The 15374-nt window shown below is 45.0% G+C and overlaps 1 protein-coding gene across 1 annotated transcript in view; it reads left to right on the top strand.

Annotated features, from left to right (window-relative positions):
* LOC149980830 (uncharacterized) overlaps positions 1 to 15374 on the top strand; it is a 94520-nt gene that overhangs the window by 50529 nt on the left and 28617 nt on the right. Inside the window, exon 4 of the mRNA XM_090185733.1 lies at positions 2312 to 2388. Within this exon, the coding sequence (XP_090041859.1) occupies positions 2312 to 2388 (77 nt within the window). The remainder of the gene's footprint in view (positions 1 to 2311; positions 2389 to 15374) is intronic.

Raw genomic sequence — 15374 nt, 5'->3', positions numbered from 1 at the left:
GGTGTGTGTGTGTGTGTGTGTGTGTCTGTGTGTGTGTGTGTGTGTGTGTGTGTTCGTGTGTTTGTGGGTGACTTGGCTGGCTGAGTGGAGGGTATAATGGCTGTCTCCACTCCAGCATCTCTAATCACCACTGCTCCTGGACACTCGTTAGATGTAGGGGGGTGTGTGTGTTCGTGGGTGACTTGGCTGGCTGAGTGGAGGGTATAACGGCTGTCTCCACTCCAGCATCTCTAATCACCACTGCTCCTGGACACTCGTTAGATGTAGGGGGGTGTGTGTTCGTGTGTGACTTGGCTGGCTGAGTGGAGGGTATAATGGCTGTCTCCACTCCAGCATCTCTAATCACCACTGCTCCTGGACACTCGTTAGATGTAGGGGTGTGTGTGTGTGTGTGTGTGTGTCTGTGTGTGTGTGTGTGTGTGTGTGTGTGTGTGTGTTCGTGTGTTTGTGGGTGACTTGGCTGGCTAAGTGGAAGGTATAATGGCTGTCTCCACTCCAGCATCTCTAATCACCACTGCTCCTGGACACTCGTTAGATGTAGGGGTGTGTGTGTGTCCGTTGGTGACTTGGCTGGCTGAGTGGAGGGTATAATGGCTGTCTCCACTCCAGCATCTCTAATCACCACTGCTCCTGGACACTCGTTAGATGTAGGGGGGTGTGTGTGTTCGTGGGTGACTTGGCTGGCTGAGTGGAGGGTATAATGGCTGTCTCCACTCCAGCATCTCTAATCACCACTGCTCCTGGACACTCGTTAGATGTAGGGGGTGTGTGTGTTCGTGTGTGACTTGGCTGGCTGAGTGGAAGGTATAATGGCTGTCTCCACTCCAGCATCTCTAATCACCACTGCTCCTGGACACTCGTTAGATGTAGGGGGGTGTGTGTGTCCGTGGGTGACTTGGCTGGCTGAGTGGAGGGTATAATGGCTGTCTCCACTCCAGCATCTCTAATCACCACTGCTCCTGGACACTCGTTAGATGTAGGGGGGGGGGGGGGGGGTGTGTGTCCGTGGGTGACTTGGCTGGCTGAGTGGAGGGTATAATGGCTGTCTCCACTCCAGCATCTCTAATCACCACTGCTCCTGGACACTCGTTAGATGTAGGGGGGTGTGTGTTCGTGTGTGACTTGGCTGGCTGAGTGGAGGGTATAATGGCTGTCTCCACTCCAGCATCTCTAATCACCACTGCTCCTGGACACTCGTTAGATGTAGGGGTGTGTGTGTGTGTGTGTGTCTGTGTGTGTGTGTGTGTGTGTGTGTGTGTGTGTGTGTGTGTTCGTGTGTTTGTGGGTGACTTGGCTGGCTAAGTGGAAGGTATAATGGCTGTCTCCACTCCAGCATCTCTAATCACCACTGCTCCTGGACACTCGTTAGATGTAGGGGGGTGTGTGTGTTCGTGGGTGACTTGGCTGGCTAAGTGGAAGGTATAATGGCTGTCTCCACTCCAGCATCTCTAATCACCACTGCTCCTGGACACTCGTTAGATGTAGGGGGGTGTGTGTGTTCGTGGGTGACTTGGCTGGCTGAGTGGAGGGTATAATGGCTGTCTCCACTCCAGCATCTCTAATCACCACTGCTCCTGGACACTCGTTAGATGTAGGGGGTGTGTGTGTTCGTGGGTGACTTGGCTGGCTAAGTGGAGGGTATAATGGCTGTCTCCACTCCAGCATCTCTAATCACCACTGCTCCTGGACACTCGTTAGATGTAGGGGGTGTGTGTGTTCGTGGGTGACTTGGCTGGCTGAGTGGAGGGTATAATGGCTGTCTCCACTCCAGCATCTCTAATCACCACTGCTCCTGATGTTGTGTTATGGGGTTAGTAGTGGAGTATGGTGTGTTACAATGGAAACCGGCTGGTTTGCTTCCTCATCTGATTCATGATTAGAAGTGATGATATTTAAATTTAAAAAATTAATGGTACGTGGTATCCAATTGTTAGTAGTTACTATCTTGTCTCATGCGCGATGAGACAAGGATATCCCTACCGGCCTAACCCAGACGACGCTAGGCCAATTGTGCGTCGCCCCATGGACCTCCCGGTCGCGGCCGGCTGCGACAGAGCCTGGGCTCGAACCCAGAGTCTCTGGTGGCACAGCTAGCACTGCGATTCAGTGCCCTAGACCACCCGGGAGGCCCCAGAAGTGTTGTATTGACCTGGATCCAGGCATCTACACTGTACATGTCCAACATACTATAGGTATCTGACTGTCAAAGGCTTTTAGTGTCTGTCTGTGTCTGTGTGCTTACCAGTGTGTGTGTGTGTGTGTGTGTGTGTGTGTGTATGTTATTCACAGCTGTTGTGTGCTTGTGTTGCAGGTACAGGCGATACCCGGCCCACGCAGGTACACACCCACACACACAGAACAGACATGGTGGGAGGACAACACTGGCAGGTGAGACATGTTTGTGTGTGTGAGCGCTCTAATAGATTATCGATGCACTGCTGTGCCAGTTGGTTGGCTGAGCCATGAGCTGGAAATGGGATGAGAGTCCCTTGTTGAAAGACAGACACACACACACCTGCTAGGGTTCTTATAGAAAGCTGAGCTCCATTCTGTCTCTACTCAGGGGAGACGAAAGAGAAAAGAGGAGGAGGGAGGATGCAGAGTGGAGGAAGGAGAGAGGAGGGGGAGAATGAGGAAGAAAGAGAGGAGGAGGAGGGAGCCGGTCACTCAGACAGATATTCACACAGGTCAAGCCATGCTGAGAGGGAGGGAGGGAGGGTCGAGCCATGCTGAGAGAAAGAGGAGGCAGGAGGGATAGAGAGGGAGGGAGGGAGGGAGGGAGGGAGGGAGGGAGGGAGGGAGGGTCGAGCCATGCTGAGAGAAAGAGGAGGCAGGAGGGATAGGGAGGGAGGGTCGAGCCATGCTGAGAGAGAGAGGAGGCAGGAGGGATTGAGAGAGAGGAGGTGGGAAGGATAGGGAGGGAGGGAGGGAGGGAGGGAGGGAGGTCGAGCCATGCTGAGAGAGAGAGGAGGCAGGAGGGATTGAGAGAGAGGAGGGAGGAGGGAGGGAGGGAGTGTGGGAGGGATAGGGAGGGAGGGAGGGAAGGTCGAGCCATGCTGAGAGAAAGAGGAGGCAGGAGGGATTGAAAGAGAGGAGGAGGGAGGGAGGGAAGGTCGAGCCATACTGAGAGAGAGAGGAGGTGGGAGGGAGACAAAGAATGAGCAGAAGATAAAGAGGAAGAGAGAGGAAGAGTGATAGCCAGCTCTGCATGCTCCTGTCACTCTCTCTCCCTCTCTCTGTCTCTCGTTATCTCTCTCTCGTGCTCTCTCTCCCTATCTTTATCTCTCGTTATCTCTCTCTCTCATGCTCTCTCTCCCTATCTTTATCTCTCGTTATCTCTCTCTCTCGTGCTCTCTCTCCCTCTCTTTGTGAACAGATGGGTGGAGGTATCAGATGTTAATGAAAGACGATAGAAAAGGGGCTATGAAAAGATCATGACCAACAGCCAGCTCCGCGAACACCACACACACACACACGCACACGCACACGCACACACACACACACACGCCTTCACACACACACACACGCCTTCACACTCACTATCACACAGTCCTGCTGGGACATATGTACCTTACTGACACACACTCACAATGTCACATACACATATATCTTCAACCACATTCTCTGTTGCTCTCCCACTCTCCTCTTTCTCTCCTCCATCTCTCCTCCGTCTCTCTCTCCTCCCTCTTTCTCTCCCTCTCTCCCCCTATCCCTCTCTCTCTCCCTCCGACTCTCTCCCTCTCGCTCCTGCCTCCCTCCCCCTTTCTCTCTCTCTCTCCCCCTCTCCCTCTCTCTCTCCTCCCTCCCTCTCTCTCTCCCCATCTCTCTCTCTCCTCCCCCTCTCTTTGTTCTCTGCAGACTGTTCTAATGCTCATACTCCAGCTCTCCCATTAGACTGTCTGTCTGATGGTGTTGCTATTTATTATATATGAACATGACATGTTTCTGACACATGTGGTGTATGTGTGTGTGTGTGTGTGTGTGTGTGTGTGTGTGTGTGTGTGTGTGTGTGTGTGTGTGTGTGTGTGTTCGATAGAAGGTGTTGAGGTTTTTGATTGACCAGCTCTTGAAGAACTGCAGCAACCCCTGAAGTGAAGTGTGTGTGTGTGTGTGTGTGTGTGTGCTTGCATGTGTTTGTGTGTGTTTGTACTGAATGTAAGATATGAGTGTGTCTGATGTTTTCTCCTCTATAGATTGCTCTATGGTTGAAAAAGCTTTGCTTTTGTGTACTCAACACCCGTGTGTATGTGTAAACACAAACACACAAAGACACACTTAAGCTTGAACCCAAGGACCTAGTGCTGAGATGTTATGATTTGACAGAGAGGCAGATGAATAGCAAGAAGAAAGGGTTAAGAGAAAGAGAGAAGGGGGGGTGTTGAAAAGAACACATTGAACATGCAGGCCTCTCGGAGAAGAAAAGGTGTTAACAGACATAGCTTTGAGAGTTCATCTCTTTCAGTGTCAGTCGGTACACGTACAATTTGGACTGATTGTGAATTCATTGCTCAAGATGATAGGTAGATAGTGTTTAGAGTGAGAATGTAGCTCTGTCTTTCACTACAATATGAAAACACACTGACCACGTTGACATGCAAACATTATTTCGGGTTGGAGCTCATATCCCACTTAAGGTCTTATTTGGGATAAGCTGTTTACATGCACCTTTGATATCCCACTCATGTGTATCCCTGTATACATGAATAAACAGAATATTCCTCATTGAAGTTCAGATGGGTTAAATGGAATAGTAAGTGAAATATGGACACTGACTGTAAGCCTATAACCTATAACCTCTCAGCGTAACATAATATTAACTCCTGCAGAATTATGCTTTTCTTGAAGTAAAATTGTACAACAAATGTTCATTTTGTCTCGGGAACAGGAGAAATATGATTTCTATCTTTCAGCATCTCTTGAGAAAATGCTACTGCGAGTGTAATGTGTTAGTTTTGACACCGTTATGCAAGCGGACAGTATTTCAACCACATAAACTATGCACCCAAAATGAACTGAAGTCTTATCAGAAACGTGTGTCCTCGTTTACTCAGCTTTTCATTTCTTTAAAGCAGGCCAAACTGATGACATTTGGACATTTTTCAGAGGACCAATCTTTCCACTATTTTCGAGTTATTGTTTTCTTCCCTGTCTTTAAACGAAACAGACAACTTTACCGGTGCTAACTATGTTCTCTGGTCTGATGAAACAAAAATAGAACTGTTTGGCTATAATGACTGAAGAACACCATCCCAACCGTGAAGCATCATGTTGTGGGGGTGCTTTGCTGCAGGAGGGATTGGTGCACTTCACAAAATAGATGGCATCATGTGGAAGAAAAATGATGTGGATATATTGAAGCTACATCTCAAGACATCACTCAGGAAGTTAAAGCTTGGTCACAAATGGGTCTTCCAAATGGACAATGACCCCAAGCATACTTCCAAAGTTGTGGCAAAATGGCTTAAGGACAACAAAGTCAAGGTATTGGAGTGGCCATCACAAAGCCCTGACCTCAATCCCATATAAAACGTTTGGGCAGAACTGAAAAGCATGTGCGAGCAAGGAGGCCTACAAACCTGACTCAGTTACACCGGCCAAAATTCACCCAACGTATTGTGGGAAGCTTGTGGAAGGCTACCCAAAAAGTTTGACCCAAGTTAAACAATTTTAAAGGCAAATACTAATTGAGTGTATGTAAACTTCTGACCCACTGGGAATGTGATGAAAGAAATAAAACCTGAAATAAATCATTCTCTCTACTATTATTCTGACATTTCACATTCTTAAAATAAAGTGGTGATCCTATCTGAACTAAAACAGGGAATTTTTACTAGGATTAAATGTCAGGAATTGTGAAAAACTGAGTTTAAATGTATTTGGCAAAGGTGTATGAAAACTTCAGACTTCAACTGTATCTACAGTCGTGGCCAAAAGTTTTGAGAATGACACAAATATTAATTTTCACAGAGACTTCTGCCTCAGTTTGTATGATGGCAATTTGCATATACTGCAGAATGTTATGAAGAGTGATCAGATGAATTGCAATTAATTGCAAAGTCCCTCTTTGCCATGCAATTGAACTGAATCCCCCAAAAACATTTCCACTGCATTTCAGCCCTGCCACAAAAGGACCAGCTGACATCATGTCAGTGATTCTCTCGTTAACACAGGTGTGAGCGTTGACGAGGACAAGGCTGGAGATCACTCTGTCATGCTGATTGAGTTCGAATAACAGAATGGAAGCTTCAAAAGGAGGGTGGTGCTTGGAATCATTGTTCTTCCTCTGTCAAGCATGGTTATCTGCAAGGAAACACGTGCCGTCATCATTGCTTTGCAGAAAAAGGGCTTCACAGACAAGGATATTGCTGCCAGTAAGATTGCACATAAATCAAGCATTTATCGGATCATCAAGAACTTCAAGGAGAGCGGTTCAATTGTTGTGAAGAAGGCTTCAGGGCGCCCAAGAAAGTCCAGCAAGCGCCAGGACCGTCTCCTAAAGTTGATTCAGCTGCGGGATCGGGGCACCACCAGTACAGAGCTTGCTAAGGAATGGCAGCAGGCAGGTGTGAGTGCATCTGCATGCACAATGAGGCGAAGACTTTTGGGGATGGACTGGCGTCAAGAGGGTCCATGGTCAGGAAACTCCCCAGAACTTAATCCCATTGAGAACTTGTGGTCAATCCTCAAGAGGCGGGTGGACAAACAAAAATCCACAAATTCTGACAAACTCCAAGCATTGATTATGCAAGAATGGGCTGCCATCAGTCAGGATGCGGCCCAGAAGTTAATTGACAGCATGCCAGGGCGGATTGCAGAGGTCTTGAAAAAGAAAGGGCAACACTGCAAATATTGACTCTTTGCATCAACTTCATGTAATTGTCAATAAAAGCCTTTGACACTTATGAAATGCTTGTAATTATACTTCAGTATTCCATAGTAACATCTGACAGAAATATCTAAAGACACTGAAGCAGCAAACTTTGTGAAAATGTATATTTGTGTCAATCTCAACACTTTTGGCCACAACTGTAACTATAGTTGACAAACAAATTACATACCAAATTATAATATGGCCTACCAAATGTCGGAAATTGTAATCAGAAACGTGTCTAAATTAGGGGTTAAAGTAGCCCGTAGACTAAACGGTCCAGTATGGATTTTCAGCTAAATCTATTATTATGGTGAATCGAGCTATGCAGGCAGGTAGCTGACTTTTTTAAGTGATTTGTTTGACAATCAGATGACAACACCCATGATATGCGAGACTGATCCTGCACACACCGTGAAAAACAACAGTCAACGGGGTAAGATGTTTACATGCCACAGTATCCTGTTTAAGATCAGCATTTCCCAGGCATCTTTTCCCGGTTTCTCATAACCGGCATACAAGCTTTTTTGGAATATTTTAAACCGGATATGATGTTTATATGAGTCAACTTGAGTATCCCAAATAATAACGGGATATTGGTGTGCATGTAAACGCGGTCCCTGAATCAAAGGGAATGCTTTGGGAGAGAGGTAGCGATAGAGAGGTAGAGAAAGGGGGAGATAAATGGAGAGAGGATATGAGAGAGGGAGAACAAGAACGAGAGAGTGGTGTCAAGAGGAATAGAGCTAATATCAGTGCTAATTGAACACAGCTGCAACACGTTAAACAGGAATTGCCAATTAATGAGACCGCATGCCCCCGGTTGAGTATATCTTTAAAAAATAAGAGCTAAAAAGAACGAGGGAATGAAACATTTATGGAAAAAAGGAATTGAATTATTTACGGTGTCAAGAGGAAAGCCTGTTTGTGCTCTCTCTCTCTCTCTCTCTCCCTCTTCCTTCCTGTCTTTCAGTGGATTTCTGCTTCCTGTCCATTAATGAAGTTTTCTGCCTCTTTCTCTCCTTTCATTCCCGTCTGCTGTCCTTCCTCTCTGTGGAGAGAGCGGGATCTCACAAAGGAGGAAGTGCTCCAGGGTAAAGGGGGATGAGGAGGAGGAAACAGAAAGAGGGCTGAATGTATAGACAGAGCCTTGACACTAATGTGCTGCACTCAAACTTGAATGGGTGTGTGTGTGTTTGTGTTCATGCTTCAAATGCCTGTGAGTTTGAGAGTTTCTGTGTGCTATGAGAGGGATACAGTACATGCAGTAGAAGTGTGTGTTGTGTAGTAGTATGAAGTGTGTATTTATGAGCTTACACATTCCTCTGTGTGTGTGTGTGTGTGTGTGTGCTGCCCAGATCTGTGTTGAAATACTGTTTGAAATCATTTCCAGATGGGCGGGCAGTATCGTTTGCACTTTTGGGGCTTTTCTATTTGTCCCATTTCAGCATGCAAGCTCAATCAAACCCAGCTAAAGTATTTGAAATGATTTCAAGTAGTATTTGAAGCCAGCTTTGGTACAGCAGGGCTGATCCTGTGCAGACCCGGGGTCAGTCCCAAATGACACCTTATTCCCTATATAGTGCATTACTTTTAACCTGATTCCTATGTGCCCTGGTCAAAAGTAATGTACTATATAGGGAATAGGGTGACATTTAGGACGTAGTGTAGGTCTGGCCTGTGGATACAGTGAGTCTGGCTCTAACTCTCTTATTTAACTGTAGTGATTACTGAAACACTGATAACCCTGCCGTGTACAGCACTCACTGAATCACATCCACCCTCGCTCTTTTTCTCTCTCTCTCTCTCTCTCTCTCTCTCTCTCTCTCTCTCTCTCTCTCTCTCTCTATTGCTCTCTCTCTATCGCTCTCTCTAACTTCTTACATTCTCTCTCTTTCTTCAAATCAAATCAAATCAAATCAAATTTTATTTTATTCTTCTTACTATCTCAATCTTTCTCTCTTTCGTCTTACTATCTCTCTCTTTCTCTCTTTCTTCTTACTATCTCTCTCTCTCTCTCTCCCTCTCTCTCTCTTTCTTCTTACTATCTCTCTCTATTTCTTCTCACTATCTCTCTCTTTCTCTCTTTCTTCTTACTATCTCTCTCTCTCTCTCTCTCTCTCTGTTCTCTCTTCCTGCTCTGCTCTTCCTCACTCTACTCTCTCTCTCCCCCCCCTTTCTCTGCAGTCAGTCCACCCCTCCCTCTTCTTTCCCCCTCTCCCACTCTTACTCCCCTCCCTCCTTTTTCCCCCTCTTCCATTCTGCCCTCTCTTTTTGGCTGAGGCTCAAATATCGCAAATGCTATTACGTATTGGCTAAGGGCCAAATCAACGCAGTAATAAATCAATAGGAAGTTACATTACGTAATAGACCCAGAGAGATGTCTCACTGCTGACCCTGTTACACAGGTTTATTCCCCTCTCCACTCTGCTCAGCTCATAGAACAGTACAGTATTGCTCTCTGTCTTCCTATTCACTCACTCTCTCTTTCTCTCTTCTCTCTTTCTCATGTTATCTCTCTCTCTTTCTGCTACCCATATTAACTCTCTCTCTCTTTCTCTCTCTCTCTCTCTCTCTCGCTCTCTCACTAATTATCTCTCTCCGCCACCCTTATAATCTCTCTCTGTGTCATTCGCATAGCTTAAAGGGCAATTCTCCCACTTTTCGACCTCATATTCATTATCTCCAGCACCAGACCAGTGTCTACGTACATTGCCTATTCACACCTCATGATTTTGTCCACACTTTGTTATGTTAGAAAGTGGGATTAAAATGGATCTAATTGTAATTTATTGTCAGTGACCAACACAAAATACTATGTATTCATGTCAAATTGGAAGACAAATTCTACATTTGTCAGAAATGTAGATAAGTATTTGAATGTTAGAGTCACCTTTGGCAGCTATTAGAGATTAAGAGATTTCTACACCTGGATTGGGCAATATCTGCCCATTATTTTTTTCAAAATTCTTCAAGCTCTGTCAAATTGGTTGTTGATCCTTTCTAGACAAATATTTTCAGGTCTTGCCATAGATTTTCAAGCAGATTTAAGTAAAAACTTGCAACTCGGCCACTCAGGAACATTCACTGTCTTCTTGGAAAGGAACTCCAGTGTATATTTGGCCTTGTGTTTTAGGTTATTGACCTGATGAAAGGTGAATTCATCTCCCAATGTCTGGTGGAAAGTAGACTGAACCAGGTTTTCCTGTGCTGAGCTCCATTACGTTTATTTTTTTATCCTGAAAAACTCCCTAGTCCTTAACGATTACAAGCTTGCCCATAACATGATGCTGCCACCACTATGCTTGAAATTATGGAGAGTGGTACTCAGTAAAAGGCACTGCATGGTCAATCTGGTGTCTGCATTGGCAGTGCAGCATTTACTGTGAAACAGCCTCTGCAGAAGTCAGGGTATTCATACTTGTTGCGCTTCGCGGAGCAACGTATAACGTATAGTGCTGCTGTCAAGGAAGTGAGTTTGTGTTTATACAGGACCCACCTATCGTCAACCAATCATGTCAATGCGGAGCTATACTGAGCTACACGGAGCCCTTCGTAATGTTACAACATTTTTGAGGCGCACTGCGATGCGGTACGGAGCTCAATTTGGCGTCTGCATCCGACCACATTTGTCAGGATCAAGCGTAAATTGGCTTTAATGTGTTGTATTGGGTTTGCCCAAACATAACACTTTGTATTCAGGACAAAAAGTGAATTGCTTTGCCACATGTTTTTGCAGTATTACTTTAGTACCTTGTTGCAAACAGGATTCATGTTTTGGAATATTTTGATTCTGTAAAGGCTTCCTTCTTTTCATTGTTTCATAGGTTAGCATTGTGGAGTAACTACAATGTTGTTGATCCATCCTCAGTTCTATCACAGCCATTAAACTCTGTTTTAAAGTCACCATTGGCCTCATGGTGAAATTCCTGAGCAGCTTCCTTCCTCTCCGGCAACTGAGTTAGGAAGGACATATGTATGTTTGTAGTGACTGGGTGTTGATACACCATCTAAAGTGTAATTAATAACTTCACCTTGTTCAAATGGACGTTCAATGTCTGCTTTTTTTATTTTCACCTATCAATAGGTGCCCATCTTTGTGAGGCAATGGAAAACCTCCCTGGTTTTGTGGTTGAATCTGTGTTTAAAATTCACTGCTCGGCTGAGGGACCTTACAGATAATTGTATTGTGTGGTGTACAGAGATGAGGTAGTCCTTCAAAATGATTATTACACAAAGTGAGTCCATGCAACTTATTATGTGCCTTGTTACTCCTGAACGTATTTACTGTGGGTTTGCCATAACAAAGGGGTTGAATACTTATTGACTCAAGACATATCAGCTTTTTATTTTTAATTCATTTGTAAATATTTCGGCGGGGGAAAATATTCCACTTTGGACATTATGGGGTACTGTGTGTAGGCCAGTGACATAAAATCTACATTCAGGCTGTAACACAACAACGGGGAAAAAGTTGAAGGCCGTGTGAATAGTTTATGAAAGCACTGTATATGAAAATGGCACGTTTCTATGATCTGTGGTTAAAACGACGAGATGAAAGGTCCTAAAAAGTGAAACGCGGTGACATCACAGGATAGGATTAAAAGCAGGGTTGGAACCAAAATGATTTCCAACCGTTTTGTTCTGAACAGAACCATTACTTCCAGTAGGACTGGAGAACATCCCAGCAACGTCACATAACGTTATTAACCGGTTCCCATGCTTTTAAAATAACGCTTCTGTTCCTCAAATCATTTTGTTGTTTTCCTGTTTTTGATCTGTTCCCTGAACCGGTTCTAACCCATCATTAAAATTAAGGAAACAAATGGATTTAACAAACCTGCACCCTCACATCACCGTGAATCTCATAGTGTTCAACATTTTTTTAAACTTTTGATTATTTCATCAGTTACTTTTTTTAATTACTTTGGTTGGTTGGTTATGTTTAAAACAGAGCAAAAATCATCCAGACCAAAATGTCCCCATACTCTATAGATATCTAGGAGAGTGTGTATTCCATAATGGAAACAAGGTGTTACACCACTGTTCTCTCTCTCCTCTCCTGTGTAGGTGCATAAGGTCTGCTGTATATGTCGTCATGAATGGAACTTATTTTCCATTTTGTCACGCTCTCTCTCTGGGCCGGAATACTGTCTGCTGCACCTGGTTGGCACTGGGAGAATGTGTGTGTGTGTGTGTGTGTGTGTGTGTGTGTGTGTGTGTGTGTGTGTGTGTGTGTGTGTGTGTGTGTGTGTGTGTGTGTGTGTGTGTGTGTGTGTGTGTGTGTGTGTGTGTGTGTGTGTTTGGGAGGACATGAGCTATTGGAAACATCTCTGTGTTTGGGTGAGAAAACAGAAAAATTGTGACAGGCAGATGAGCTTACACACACACACACACACACACACACACACACACACACACACACACACACATTGGTGTCATCATCCTGCCACATTCATTTACAGTGGGGCAAAAAAATATTTAGTCAGCCACCAATTGTGCAAGCACACAGCCACGACAATGCAGGAGTGGCTTCGAGACAAGTCTCTGAATGTCCTTTAGTGGCCCTGCCAGAGTCCGGACTAGAACCTGATTGAACATCTCTGGTGAGAGCTGAAAATATCTGTGCAGCAACACTCCACATCCAACCTGACAGAGCTTGAGAGGATCTGCAGAGAAGAATGGGAGAAACTCCCCAAATACAGGTGTGCCAAGCTTGTAGCGTCTTACCCAAGAAGACTCAAGGCTGTAATCACTGCCAAAGGTGCTTCAACAAAGTTCTGAGTAAAGGGTCGGAATACTTGTATAAATGTTATATTTCCGTTTTTTATTTCTAATAAATTTGCAAAAATTTCTAAAAATCTGTTTTTGCTTTGTAATTATGTGTATTGGGAGTAGATTGATGAGGGGAAAAAACAATTTAATAAATTTTAGAATAAAGTATGGAAAAAGTCAATGGGTCTGAATACTTTCTGAATGCGCTATAATAATAATAATAGCACTATCTAGGATTACCAACTTGCCCTCCAAATACACCTCTGCTGTCTTCAACTAGGATCTCAGCGATCACTGCCTCAACACCTGTGTCTGTAATGGGTCTGCAGTCAAATGATCACCCCTCATCACTGTCAAGCGCTCCCTAAAACATTTCAGCAAGCTGGCCTTTCTAATCGACCTGGCCAGGGTATCCTGGAAGGATATTGACCTCATTCCGTCAGTAGAGGATGCCTGGTTATTCTTTAAATGTGCTTTCCTCACCATCTTAAATAAGCATGCCCCATTCAAAAAATGTAGAACTAGGAAACAGATATAGCCCTTGGTTCACTCCAAACCTGACTGCCCTTAACCAGCACAAAAAAAACCTGTGGCGTTCTGCATTAGCATTGAATAGCCCCTGCGATATGCAACTTTTCAGGGAAGTTAGAAAACAATATACCCAGGCAGTTAGGAAAGCAAATGCTAGCCTTTTCAAACAGAAATTTGCATCCTGTAACTCCAAAAAGTTCTGGGACACTGTAAAGTCCATGGAGAATAAGAGCCCCTCCTCCCAGCTGCCCACTGCACTGAGGCTAGGAAACACTGTCACCACCAATAAATCCACGATAATTGAGAATTTCAGTAAGTATTTTTCTACGGTCATGCTTTCCACCTGGCTACCCCTACCCTGGTCAACAGCCCTGCACCCCCCACAACAACTTGCCCAAGCCTCCCACATTTTGCCTTCACCAAAATCCATATAGCTGATGTTCTGAAAGAGCTGCAAAATCTGGATCCCTACAAATCAGCCGGGCTAGACACTCTCTTTCTAAAATGATCCACCGAAATTGTTGCAATCCCTATTACTAGCCTGTTCAACCTTTCTTTCATATCATCTGAGATCCCCAAAGAATGGGAAGCTGCCGTGGTCATCCCCCTCTTCAAAGGGGGGACACTCTCGACCCAAACTGCTACAGACCTATATCTATCCTACCCTGCCTTTCTAAGGTCTTTGAAAGCCAAGATAACAAACAGATCACCGACCATTTCGAATCCCACCGTTCCTTCTCCGCTATGCAATCTGGTTTCCTAGCTGGTCATGGGTGCACCTCAGCCATGCTCAAGGTCCTAAACGATATCATAACCGGCATCGATAAAAGACAGTACTGTGCAGCTGTATTAATCGACCTGGCCAAGGCTTTCGACTCTGTCAATCACCACATTCTTATCGGCAGACTCAACAGCCTTGGTTTCTCAAATGACTGACTCGGCTGGTTCACCAACTACTTCTCAGACAGAGTCCAGTGTGTCAAATCGGAGGGCCTGTTGTCCGGACTTCTGGCAGTCTCTATGGTGTGCCACAGGGTTCAATTCGCTGGCCGACTCTCTTCTCTGTATACATCAATGATGTCGCTCTTGCTGCTGGTGAGTCTCTGATCCACCTCTACGCAGACGACACCATTCTGTATACTTCTGGCCCTTCTTTGGACACTGTGTTAACTAACCTCCAGACAAGCTTCAATGCCATACAACTCTCCTTCCGTGGCCTCCAACTGCTCTTAAATGCAAGTAAAACGAAATGCATGTTCTTCAACCGATCGCTGCCCTCACCTGCCCACCCGTCCAGCATCACTACTCTGGACGGTTCTGACTTAGAATATGGGGACAACTACAAATACCTGGGTGTCTGGTTAGACTGTAAACTCTCCTTCCAGACTCACATTAAGCATCTCCAATCCAAAATTAAATCTAGAATCGGTTTCCTATTTCGCAACAAAGCCTCCTTCACTCATGCTGCCAAGCATACCCTCGTAAAACTGACTATCCTACCGATCCTTGACTTCTGCGATGTCCTTTACAAAATAACCTCCAACACTCTACTCTGCAAATTGGATGCAGTCTATCACAGTGCCATCCGTTTTGTCACCAAAGCCCCAAATACTACCCACTACTGCGACCTGTATGCTCTCGTTGGCTGGCCCGCATCGCCAAACCCACTGGCTCCAGGTCATCTGTAAGTCTTTGCTAGGTAAATCCCTGCCTTATCTCAGCTCACTGGTCACCATAGCAACACCCACCCGTAGCACGCGCTCCAGCTGGTATATTTCACTGGTCACCCCCAAAGTCAATTCCTCCTTTGGCCCCCTTTCCTTCCAGTTCTCTGCTGCCAATGACTGGAACTAACTGCAAAAATCACTGAAGCTGGAGACTCATATCTCCCTCACTAACTTTAAGCACCAGCTGTCAGAGCAGCTCACAGATAACTGCACCTGTACATAACCCATCTGTAAATAGCCCATCCGACTACCTCATCCCCATACTGTTATTTATTTTGCTCCTTTGCACCCCAGTATCTCTACTTGCACATGCATCTTCTGCACATCTATCACTCCAGTGTTTAATTTCTAAATTGAAATTATTTTGCCACTATGGCCTATTTATTGCCTTACCTCCCAAATCTTACCTCATTTACACACATTTTTCTCTACTGTATTATTGCCTGTATGTCTGTTTTACTCCATGTGTAACT

This window comes from Oncorhynchus mykiss, chromosome 9 (assembly GCF_057628025.1).
Source record: "Oncorhynchus mykiss isolate SJ-2025 chromosome 9, ASM5762802v1, whole genome shotgun sequence".
Classification (NCBI taxonomy): domain Eukaryota; kingdom Metazoa; phylum Chordata; class Actinopteri; order Salmoniformes; family Salmonidae; genus Oncorhynchus; species Oncorhynchus mykiss.
Note: the sequence above shows the minus strand (reverse complement) of the source record. Positions and strands in the feature narration are given on the sequence as shown.